The sequence below is a fragment of the Nestor notabilis genome, unplaced genomic scaffold (genome assembly GCF_000696875.1).
Source record: "Nestor notabilis isolate BGI_N333 unplaced genomic scaffold, ASM69687v1 scaffold7474, whole genome shotgun sequence".
Lineage (NCBI taxonomy): Eukaryota > Metazoa > Chordata > Aves > Psittaciformes > Psittacidae > Nestor > Nestor notabilis.
In genome coordinates, this window is record NW_009924173.1 from 2071 (window position 1) to 14871 (window position 12801).

Sequence of the window (12801 nt, forward strand, 5' to 3'; positions counted from 1 at the left end):
GTTAAGGCAGATGCTGTTCTAATGAAGAGGAACAGCAATTAGTCAGGGCTGAAGAACAAAATGCCTCTGGGCAAGTTCAGCAGAATAAGTAAGGGTTTCATGAAGGAAGACAAAGCAGAAGAATGCAGCGGGAACCCTCTCTCTGAAGCTTAAAGGTGTAGGTTGTAATGGAAGAGTATCAAATGCTGGAAGGGGTAAGGAAAACACAGAAGTGCAAGCTGACACTATAAACTGACATTGAGGGAGGTAGGGCCCTAGAATTGGAAATTCTTCTGAGAACATTTCCCTCCTTTACCTGTTGTGCTTTGTGACTGAAAGCTATTTCATTAGAAGGGACCTTCCTAGGGGAAGCAGCTGTATCTTGTTACGTCTAGCTTTTGAAACTCTACCATTTTTGTATTAGCCTATATAAAAGTAGAGAGGTAATAAAAACTCTTGTAAGGCAGAAGCACAAGGGAGACGAGAGAAAAGTAAGAGTTCTGCCTGGCTATTTTTCAAATGCCTGGTGGGAGTGTGCAGCTCTTTTTCAAGGTTGAGAATAGGGATCTTAAAAGACACTACCAATGAGGAGGAAAAGAAGCTGTGGGCTGATGTCAAATTCTGAGTTATATTGGGACAGAGTGGCCACAAGCAGGCTGGGGCACCTCAGGCAGGCCAGAAATAAGCTTGGGAAAACACTGAGGATGACAACCAGAAGATTAGTTACCAGTAACCAGAGCCTGTAAGAAGCACTGTCCACTGGTGCTTCCATTCAGTACTTCACTCACATGCCATGTAGTCTCAGCGCTTTTCCACCAAAGCAACACTGACAAGATGCATGATAAGCCACTAGCATGTGTCATACAGCTCAACCAATACCTCAACTGTAGAAGCTAGAGAGCTATCAAAGGGCTACCAAAACAAGGAAGGAGAGGGAAGTTGTATGTACATAGGAGCAATAACTTTAGAGTATCTGTGCCTGTTAACTTCTTCCTTCTTACTTGTATTGCAGGTAAATTCAAGTTACTGCTTTGCATCTGACTCCTCTGCTCCAATTCTGACTCCACATCCTCAGGTTCTGCAAGAGGCTGTCTTGGAATCTTTCAGAGGAACACCACATGGATCACAGCCTTTGATGTATTAATTTTTCTCATATTTATGTTGCCTGGTTCAGTTGCCTCAGTATAGTCTACAAACAGAAAAAGAGATCTAAGTGTTGTAAAATTAACCCTTGCAGACTGTTACATTTTTAATCAATATCACAAAAAGTTGTAGAAGTCTCTGGCTCCTGATGCATACAATCCAGATAAAGAATAAAAGTTTTAAAATGTAAGTTACTAGAACTCATTTGCCAGATCAGTTTACAGATTCTTCCTGTCCTGCTCTAAAATCTAGACTGCTACATATTTCTTTAGTCTGTAATTTTTGTGCAAATCAGTCCTCTGATTTTGGATGAATATTGCTTTAGGTTGATTCTATTCTGATTAATAAAAGAGGAAACTCAAAGAGACACAAACAATGTTTGATAGGCTCCAACCAAATAAAGGTTCAGCATGAGATGCAGAACTCAGTGTAGATCACTGCACCGGAAATTACTGATTGCATTACAGATTATTGCGTTACACATAGCCAGGTCTTTGTCTTCTTTATCTTCACCAAATTCCACTTGTTTATATATATACACACAAATAATCTCAGCTGTAATTAACCTTTCAGAATGGGTTGTATGCACAGAGTGCAACAGAATTGCACAAGAAATGCTGCACAGTAAGAATACCGTGAAGTTAAATGGTTCATGTGTAGCAGCCCGAATTAGCCTGGATTCACAGGATAGCTGCAAGGGTATGAAAGCAGCAAAAGCCTGGGCGTGAACTACTTGCACCCAGTAACCAACCTGAGAAGCTGCCAGCATGCCACATCAGTGACCAGAACTGCTGCTGCCATCACAACTCCAAGGTCAAAAACAGGGAACCTTTACCACCCCAGCTGTATCTCCAGTAGAGAGGGTAGCTCTGAAACCCAACCTGTTAAGAAGGTAGTGAGAGGTGGGGAGCACAGCACAAGAGATGACAAGACAGATCCTCCACCCAAACTGTGTCATAGAACCAAAATTCACAGGTACCTTGGTATGCTCCCAGCGTGTATGTGGCCCACCAGGCGTAAAACACCCAAGCCTTCTGGTCACACATGGGGCAAGAAGTTACCAGGCAGCTGACACTAGCAGAGGCTGACACAAACTCAAAGCAGGAGGAGGAGGGGAGGAGTCTGAAAGAAACTGCTCAGGCTGTTACAGTAAATGACTTTATTTTAAAAAAATGAAATAACCGTGAACATATTAACAGGCCTGCGGGTGGCACTACAGTACAGCTGGATATAAGGTAGATACATTTCCCGTGTACCCGGACAATGAAATCCATTGCATCAATGCTGACATTAGTAACTTCTGAATACAGTTCTATCAAGCAGGAACATTTGACTTCAAATAGTTCTGGACAAAGTTGACACTGAAAGTTAACTTCTCCTTCACTTTGGAAAGGATAGATGTTTTAATTAGCACTGGTATTGGGTGAACTATTGTCTGCAGTCACCAGTGCAGGGAGAGATGTACAACATCTCCACATGAGAACAGAGTTTATACTCCTTTTTACTTCTCGTTCTGAGGAAGCAAGGTGGCATAGGGAGAGGGGGGAAGATGGGTGAGGAATATGGGCAAGGGAGGCGGGAGGTCAATTTCTACCCACTCTCCTTTGGCTGGTTTTGTGCTATTTTGGACTGCTTTCTAAAAATCAGTTATTGATTTTATTGTAAGGAAGACTAAATGTAATGCGCCTTTCCTTAAAAATCCAGGAACAGTTGTGGTACTTTAAAAATACTAAAAATATCTACTTTCATGAAATATTAACTGTTTCACTACAAACCTAGTTTTTCACTAAATACACAATTCTCTCATTTCTGGAGTCTCATGAGGGAAAAAAGTGGGTTCTCCCTTTATTTCTGCAACTCTACAGTGTATAGAGAAACGGCTACAAGAAGGGGAGTGCAGAGAATAGTTTTATTCTTTTCCTTGGCCTGTATCTCACATGGGAAGTTTGCTTAAATATCGGCAGTTGGGCTACTGTTGGTCACACTCCTTCAGCTGAGTCTGCAGTAGGACAACCCACCTCCAGCACATTCCTTCTAACTTCGTGGAGTCTAACTAGGCATGAGGAAAAAAAACCATCCACACTCTTTATACCATTTCTAATCATAATATGCAGGAACACCAAGTGGTTTCCATGTTCTTCCAATTTGCAAAAGGCCACAGGAAAGGGACATGGCACCTTTCGTTAGAATCTGGAATTCTGCATGTAATAGTGCAACTTTCCATTAGACCTTCAGTGTTGAGGCAGCGTAGAAAACAGTGGCTGAAGAGTGTGTGTAATTCTGACCACACCAGCTCTTGGTGAGAAGCCCCTGCTCCTGCGGAGGCAGTCATGTGCAGTCCCTGTATACTGTGAGCAAAAGGCTTAGTTCACAGGGCATTTGGAATTAGAAATTCCTACGATCTAGCTAGTTTGGATTCATGAGCTTTCAGTGTGCCAACAGCATCTTTCACTGCATGGTAGATAATGTTCTTCACCTGCAACAGGAAAAAAAAAAATAAAATCCATTTCTACAGAGTAACAAGGAGAGCCTCATATACCCACACAATCAACGTGGACAGCTGAATCCCTAAGAGTTAGCAAGGATGCTCAAAGTATATACTATCACTGCTTTAGGATATTAACAACACAAATCTCAACTGTCACAGACAACAAATATGTTACATGACTGCACTGATATTAGCAACTCATTTTCTGGTTATTCTGCAACATACATTTACTCACGTGATTTTCAAGTAAAGTCTCTCTTTTATGAGAGCAAGTAGAAAGTACACTATGAAGTCACATATAAGAGTTTATTTTGAAAGTCCTTGTGATCTGAGTCACTCAGACTCACACGAATCAAACCCCAAAGGAGCAAGAAAACCATATGGTTTAACCCTATGTAAATCAAGATGATGCGACAAATCATTCCATTGTCTTTGTACGGAGGCTAGAAATGTTTGTAATCTGTGCATCGTTCAGAAAGACAAGATCAGAGATGAAAAATCTCCAGAACTCCCAGCAACCTGTTGCACACTTCGCTATTGAACAATCACAGCTCTATCTTGTTTCCCACTTTACAGAAATGGAATTCAGTTTCTTGGTACTGAACAGAACAGCTTCATGCCCAAGCGAGCAGCTTCACTGCATTTGCTCAACCAACTGCCAAGCACCATCAGTTTTTCCTGATGTACATACGGTCTCAGTCTTTTCTATCATTTAGGTGACAGTTATTGTTTCTGTGGACTTTTTAAATATATTTCTATAAATACAGGGACAGATGTGTATAAAAGGATGATAAAAATAGAAATGAAAACTGACAAAGAAAAGCCATAAAGTTGGGGTGAGACACAACCACCAGCAGCAGAATCCCTGTTCACAGGAGTACAGAGTCCCACTTTGCCAGCACTTACTTCTTTTCTTAAAAACAATAAGCATTATTCATTTGCAACCTTTTCATTTACAGAAACGCTCCCACATCTGCATCCCTACAGCTGAAGAGGTACAGTGTTAGAAGGGGATCCCCACAATGACAGCTGATCCTACTGCTGCTTTCCTTTAAAATCCTGTACAAATCCATACACAAGTTGATAGCGTTTCTTCACAGAATTGTTTGGAAGAATGAACATGCTTAAGTTCGGACATTCTTGGGTGACACAGTGGCGAATGGCTGTATACCGAACACTCACTTCTGCAAGAACAGCCATTCTGCAGATCTCCACCATCCTTCATTTCACGCACATGAGATTACCAAAACACAAAAAATGCTGACACCAAAATTTGCAAACTAAACAGATACTAATTCTTCAGAAGCGTACACAGGCAAAATACAGAAAGGTCTGCTATGGTCTTCTCTCTGTAGAGCTTACTACGTCACACACGAGGTACTGCTTCAGTGCGTAACGTGTTCTGTGCACAATTATTTGTTCAAGCAGTCACACTTCTTCAAACCAAAACACATTTCATTTTCCCATTTGGGACTAATCACAGAATCAATTATTTTGGAAAAGACCTTTATGATCATTGAATTCAACCATAAACCTAACACTGCCAAGTCCGCCACTCAGCCATGTCTGTAATTTAAATAAGCAAACCTTTGCTTTCAGAGCAGTTTTGGTTTAGGCAGTAGAGAGACAAATACCAGGTCAAATAAACATCTCTCTTCAAAATAAGCACGTGTCACAGTCATTCAGGATCTGCCATTTAAAAACTTGTTCATGCTGACACATGCCCTAGTCCAATGGGGGAAGAGTTCTCTGGAAATCCAAAAGCTTTACTCATTTTTGTTTATGTAATACTGTAGACATCGGTACATTAATTAGTTTTTAAATACTTATCGAATGAGAACCTCTGAAGTTATGGAAAGTTGCTACTTTTTCTTATACCTCTATACCATAGAACACGTTCCTAGTACCAAATAAAGCTGGCAGAACACAGGATATATTTATCGACGCTGTCATAAAATGGTTACCTGCAGTTTATCCTCATGGTTGGTATGAGTATTAGACAGGTGCCTGAACTCCTGGGTCAGACGGAAGCAGTGCTTCACATGTTCTGGAGATACAAAATCTTCTGCCACTTTAATGCAGCTGTACAAATTATGGACCTAAAAATACATTCAGATCACATGATCGATACTTCACGATTGAATGAACCATACAAACCCCTTCTCCCCCCTCAAAAAAAAAACCAACCCCCAAACCCCACTACCACATAGTTTTTCCACATTTACTTAGCAGAAACAGGAACTGAAGCCCATTTGATCTCACACAGGATTGTGTTGAAAAGTAAAACCAGAACAAAATATGTGACATCTCTTGCATGGTCCCTATTGGCCCACATACACCAGTGTTCCCTAAAACAAGTTCTCTACTGCTCTCCACACTTTTTGGAATTCTGTTCCCTTGGCTGAAGCTTCACTACACAGAAATGTTTTCCCACCATTCACCCTACTTCGTTTTTTTTTAATTCCATCACAAAACTGTACACATAACTCAGGTACTCAAAGGATTTTTACTAATAGAATGACTAAAACCCAATTAAAATCGTTCCTGTAAAAACTGCATACACAGAAAAAGGAACCTGCGTCAGCTGTATTATCTAACAGTTATTTGTAAGTCACAGGTCTGCTGTGCCTCAAATTAAATTCTATTTGTCAAATGTCCTAAAGCTGGCATACTGACCTGATGGGGAGCACCTGCAGGAATGAATACAGCATCTCCAAGGAACTGCACTATTGCCCAGCCTTGTACACCATACTCATCATAGAGTCGCTTGCGTAAGGTCTGGTCCAAGTACCAACTTTGGTCATGAATGGGGTCATGATCTGGGGGGTTTTCTTGGCCTTGTTCTTCTCCAACCTAGGGCCAAGATATGGGGTGGGGGTGGGAGGGAAACCATGACACAGCACCTTGATATTGCTGGCTCACAAAAAGCTCTGTACCAAAAAACGTAACAAACAAACTATTTCAAGATAGGACACCACTTTCCTTTAGTTCATTCAGGTCTTAACTAGCAACATGTGCATTAGTCAGAAGATTCTAGACCAGGCTGAGAATTTGGGAATGTAATTAACTATTAATGTCCTCAAAGACAGCATCAGAATAGCTATGCATTTGACACTAATAGCAATTTGTATTATTCAGCTGTTGTAAGCAAGCTAGTCAAGGGATCCTGTCAGCTCAAGCCTCCTTTGTAATCGACATACCTTCCGGAGAAGTTCCCGTATCTTTTCAGCATCCTTGGCAGCATAGATATGCCACAATGCTCCAGGTTTCTCCCTTCCTTCATGGATTCGCTGCTTTGTTACATCATCAGCATCTCCCTCATCAATTGTTTTCAGAACCTCTGAAAGGGGAATCCACATAAAAGCGATACGATTACAAAGCTTCTGATTTCTGACATACAGAAGAGAAAGGAATTATTTTGAGCCACTAAATCCAGTCACACTGCTGCTGCAACTGCTGCACCATACGTCGCCCTTTCTAAGCACACCAAGCTTTTTGTTAACAAAATTCAGGAAATGTTTCCATTGACAGCTAATCACAAAGCTTAGTCATGAACTGAAACTGACCTAAGTGCAATTATTGGAATACAAGTATTTCCCTCCTTTCTTCACGGACATACCTCTGCTGTGTTCACAGTTGGAAACCAATGAAGCATTACTGCACCTTTAAATATGTGCTGCAGTCATAGCAAACTGCCTTTTATATTTGTATTCTGTATCATAGATCTGACAAACAAACAACAAAAGGTACAGTCTGCTTTCTCACACACACAACTGATTTTTAACAGACAGAAAACAGCTCTCCTCAAACATTACCATCGTCGTGGGTCCCTTCCCCAATGGGAATCCCAACGTACACCATGACGTTAACAGCATCAGACACATCCAAGTGCAGGTTCGTGGTACCAACTCGTCTGTCTTCTGCAGTAATTAAGCCTATAACAGAGTGTAACGTAAAATCAAATTCTATGTAAGCTCTTATAGAATGATAACCTGGCTTTAAGATCTTTCTAGAATGCTAACTTTAGACAGCAATGAGAGTAGAAACCAATGTCAAAGGGCACCCAAAGTAGTTATTTTCATGTCATGTGTGGCTTAAGTAAAACATTTACTGATAACTAGTATTTTTATTTTGCAGGAAACACAAGTAGCAAACATAGTTCACCCAAGCCATGAGAAAACAAGCATTTTCATAACAAAGCCTGAACTTGTACTTCATGGTTTTGTGTCTCTGAGGGTCATTTATACAGTTTGTAGTAGTGACTCATAGCTTTCATAATACAAACTCAGTAGGCATTCTTTGGCACTGTTTTCCTTTGCTTGGAAGTACAAGACAAACCCCAACTGCTTGAAGTGGCATTAGCATCATACTGCATGCAGCAAGTCACCGGACTGCTGTAAGTATAAGCCTCCAGTAGTTTATTTGCTCATACTCAGCCATAAAATCCATATGATCAGTTGAATTCACAGCACTTATTGCTCAATTCATCACTAACAATTCAGATTACAACTATGGAAAAACACCTGCAGACTCTCAAATGTTTATACTTTTATACATGGAATGATCTTACACCTCTCAAGTGCTTATAAGCAACCGACAAAGACTTCAAATGTTTACTGCTTAATTCTTTCACCTTCTCATCTAACCCATTCTTCTCTCTTCCTCTGACCCTTTAATAGCTCTCTCTCTCTTTTTACTTTACCATCTCCTCTAGCATGTAACATGGGGAAAAAAATTAAAATAGAAAAAAATCTTTGTATCAACAAATGTGAATGGAATTCCAACCACAAGACTTCTGGTTATGTTTTAGGATCGCCATTGTATTTATCTTTTTTCTATTTAAAATACAAGCTTCTAGGGACAGGAAGTCAACTTGCTGTACAGTACCCACCATAACCAACCAGAAACAGTAGCTAATTTAGCCAGTCTGTCTAAACGTAAACTGTAAGGAAGCACAACTGAAATACAAACCTGGATAAACATAATATACGGGTTGAAAAAAAGAGGCCAGAAAATTCACAAAAGATAAGTTAATTATTGACCTCAAGTAATGATCCTCACAACCTCCACCTCAAACATACGCTTTGCCAGATGCAGCAGGATGTAATTGAAGAAGTGTCATTCCTTAATTATTTACTAGTGGTCTAAGTCACACAGAGTATGCTGGGAAATACAAACACAACATCAGTGGCAGGTCTTATGTTAAACAGTTCAGGTATTTAGATATAAAAATTGGTCAATATTTAAGGGTCCTTTATATACAAAGCCTGCTGAAGGGAATAAAATTTCTTCACAGTTAACTTCCGTAAACAGCCCTTTTGTTTAGGTAACTGAGTATCACTTTAAGAACCAAGCTTCAGCGACAAGTTTTATACCTTACTGCTTTAAAATGCTAAGCACATGAAAGACACTACCTCACTATTGAGAACTTTTTTTCATCCCATACTCAGAAAACAAAGCTATATAATTACAACCAATATATATTTAATATGCTAGAAAAGTTACTCTTATTCACCACAGACAGAATTCCTGGTTTTATGTCTAGGTCCACCCTTTATTTTCTCTGTAAAGCAGCTATGAGCAAAATGATACAAAACTGGTTTTGAAGACAGACCGAGGTAAGTTCTTCTTTTAACTTGAAAGTAAACAAAGCGTAATACTTTTTCTTTCTGGACCAAGACCTATACATCTAAGAAGGATCAAGTAATAGAGGGCTACATTCTATGCAATACAATTCAACGAAATGCAACTACTCCTTCCATTGCTAGCAATTAGCAACACACAGCCAAGTTAGCCGTGACTGATACCTCACTTCTTGCCACACTCATATACTGCTCAATTACATTATAACCCAGTTGGTGTACAGCCTTCTTCGCTCAACTTACATGTCAAGGAACACATAAACCAAAACATCAAACATGGTTAAATACCGAGTAAGAAAAATTTGCCTCAGTTTACAACCCCCTATTTTTTTAACTTTTGTGATGCCATACTGCTCCCCGCCCCCAAAATAACCCCACAAACACTTCCTCAGAACTGCAATAGCTTCAACAAGCTGAAGTGAGTTGTTTGTGTAGATATATCAAAAACTGGAATGCAAAACCTTACAAACCCCTGCAACCCTGCCTCATCAGTATTCTAAGAGAACGACAGAAGTTACATTAGGGTAGATGTGCTGCCACATAATTGCCTCGCAAGATGGCTGCAACTCTTACCTGATCACTTGACATTGTTCAGTATATACAAACAGCAACTACTTTAAATGTTATTTATCTTACCCTAAAGTTGCAAAACTATGTTTTTCCAAATCAACCTCCTGGAACTTTAACAATCCTTTGTTTTAAACGTCTCCAAAACCTGCTTTTGACTGTGACCTCAAAGACCATACATTCAGAACAGAAATAATTCAAGTTGATTCAGCATGCATTAATTGTTCCTATATCCTCCACACTCTGTTACATTAACTGTCAGTTGAAAGTTTAACGCTTCACAGTCACATGTAGGGTATGTGTTCAGACTAAAGTGTCCTCCCTTTGTATGCTATTTACTTAGTACGTAATTATAGTCTTAAGAAGACAAAACTATCCAACACAGGTAGCTGAACATGGTGAGAGTTTTGTCTTGCGTGCTGTCTGTGGTCCGTGGTGTTAGACATGCATTAAGAAAATTACAGCCCTGGTCAGAAACGTGAACACACAGATTGAAGTGCCCAGAAGCCAGCTAACTTTCATCTGAAGTATATCAATTGATGTCAAAAGATACTAATTTCTCCTTGAATCCTGGACTGGTATTACACTTATCAGATATATTAAATAATAACTGTTTACAAGCTTATCGGACAGAAGGAGGACTAGCAGAGCAATCAATCACAGGACCAATTAAAAAAGAGACAGAGTGCTCTGAGTTCCAACTAATGCCACAGCCTTGTACATGCCCTAAGTATAATAAAGAGACACAAAAATCAACCTCTACAGAACTGTTCTCACATACCATAGGCATTGTACATTTTGGGACCCAAGTCAGGACGGACAAAGTAGCTTGGTAGCCTAGAAGCCAAATTAAGTCTGCCATCCCTCTTGGTATATTCAGGAAGAGGAAGATTTTCCATCAAGTCCTCAAACCTAGAAAGCAAAAAGAGAACAAAGGCATGTTTTCCTCCTGCATTGCCTACAGCAGTTCTGTAGGTATTGACACTAACGTTTTCTTACCTTGTAGGCATCATATCTCTAAAGTCCTCCCCTGGAGGCCAATCCTTTAACTTTAGTACCATTGGCTGACCATCCTCTGACCGTAGCCGTTCTGCAAGAAACAAATTAAGACTTCTTCATGTAATACCTTTTTACCACAGCCCATTGCCTTGTTTAAGCTGCAAGTCTTTTGTACCAACACCTCTCACATTGTACAGCAAAACGGATCTTGATTTTTCTTTGGGCTTCCAAGCATTACGATAGTATGAGTGAACACCAGTTTAACAATTAGATATATGTATCACTACCTACAGTAAAATTTTAACAGATCTTGAACAGCTGCTAAGTTTTAGAACAGGTTTTTATTCAGCTTTGAAACAAGCCTTCCCAAAGCATTCTGCCTTACTACTTTAACCAAACTCTCAAGGAGTTTTCTCTTTCGCTTCAATAGGAGTGGCACTTCTGTAAAATTAAAGTTACCGTTTCATGCTCTGAAATCAACCCTAATCTCAGTATAAAGCAAGAAACCATGGTACGCTACCCTCAAAAAAGCTGCACGGTGGGCAGCTGACGAGGGAGACTGCCTTTAGTTTTTTCAATTCTGTTTTTGCTGGAGGCACTCGAATTCCGCACGCAGGGTGCCAAATTCAAACATTTATTCTTCACTTCAAGAGCAGAATGTGAGTCCTGAATAGTCACAGAGAAAGCTGGTACCACAGAAAGACGACATAACATACACAACAGTGGATGTACAATGCGACAGCACTGAGCACATCAACTGCTGTTTTGCCTCAGATGTTATAATGGCTAAGAGAGCGTATGTGGAATTGGTACGTGGAAGAGCTCAGAAGACTCGACATAACATTCTGAGAGAAACAAAGTTCACTCTTTACCAGATTCTTCACAAGTCTACATGAAGCCATCAGTTGGGAAACAGGGTATACTGACTGCACTCTGACACCTTCAATCCCCTCTTCCCCAGAAAGTAAGATCTTTCACCAATTACTACTTTACCAAAGATTGTCAGCCAAACAAAAAGCAACTGATCTTACCTAGACCTAGCAGAGCTGCTGACAGCACCAAAAGAGAAAGCATATCTAAGAAACTAGGACTTGGAGACAGCCACAGTTTGCAACATAAAAATATTATTTCATTGAACTTAAAAGACATTAAGAAACTGCAGATAAGCAAACCAAAGTGACTGATTAAAACAACAAATCTTGATGACCTGTGGATTTTAGATAGACAAGTGAACTGAAAAACTCAAGGACTTGAATTTAAGGCTGTTTCAGAACTTCCTGTAGTCAAGATTTTGACCTCATCAAGGATCTTTGTTCCAAACAAGGAGAAGAAGCTTGAAGGAAGGTTATTCAGAAAGGACAGAGTAAAGAGCTATCTGGAAGAAAACAAACAGATCTGACAAATTACACAAACTTGGACAAAGCCCAGAAAACATCTCATTAGCAAAGAAAAGCAGGTCTAAGAAGGCTCAAAACAAAAAGACCTGCTAGAAGTCCACCTAGAACCCAAAGATAGTGAAAGTAAACAGCACAAGATTAAAACTAAAGTATTATATAGAATAATTAAGGGATTACCTCAATACCACCTCCAAACTCAGTGGCTGTTTTACACCTCTTCAGTAACTTAACGCAAGTGTGTGGGATCCAGCCACATACTTGAGAAATCTCAAACTCATGTAATGCAGAGAAATCAGTGTCATGTAATTGGCAAAGTTTTCATATAAGTTAGTTTGTGAAGTATGTGGACTAGAAGCAAATAATACTCTCCTAAACTGAGGATTGCACATGGCTGAAAAACACTAAATAAGAAGTATTTAAAAGAAACTAGCGAAAGTGATCAGGTTTCCAACCTAGATCACAAACACTTCTCATATGAAGTGTGGAAATGAATGGTATTGTTTAAATGAAAAGCAGCAACTAATTTTGTTGAAAGGAGCATCATCTGTCTGGAGACAAACAACAAATAACATTTCTCAAAGGTAAC

General features: G+C 39.7%; 1 protein-coding gene across 1 annotated transcript in view; it reads right to left on the reverse strand.

Annotated features, from left to right (window-relative positions):
• Positions 1-2264: 2264 nt before the first annotated feature.
• Positions 2265-12801, reverse strand: part of KDM3B (lysine (K)-specific demethylase 3B) — a 43168-nt gene continuing 32631 nt past the window's right edge. Inside the window, exons 17-23 of the mRNA XM_010012497.1 lie at positions 10819-10909; positions 10601-10731; positions 7426-7545; positions 6811-6950; positions 6287-6463; positions 5575-5709; positions 2265-3598 (exon numbers count right to left, since the gene is read on the reverse strand). Coding sequence (XP_010010799.1) covers positions 3518-3598; positions 5575-5709; positions 6287-6463; positions 6811-6950; positions 7426-7545; positions 10601-10731; positions 10819-10909 — 875 coding nt within the window. The 3' untranslated portion in view covers positions 2265-3517. The remainder of the gene's footprint in view (positions 3599-5574; positions 5710-6286; positions 6464-6810; positions 6951-7425; positions 7546-10600; positions 10732-10818; positions 10910-12801) is intronic.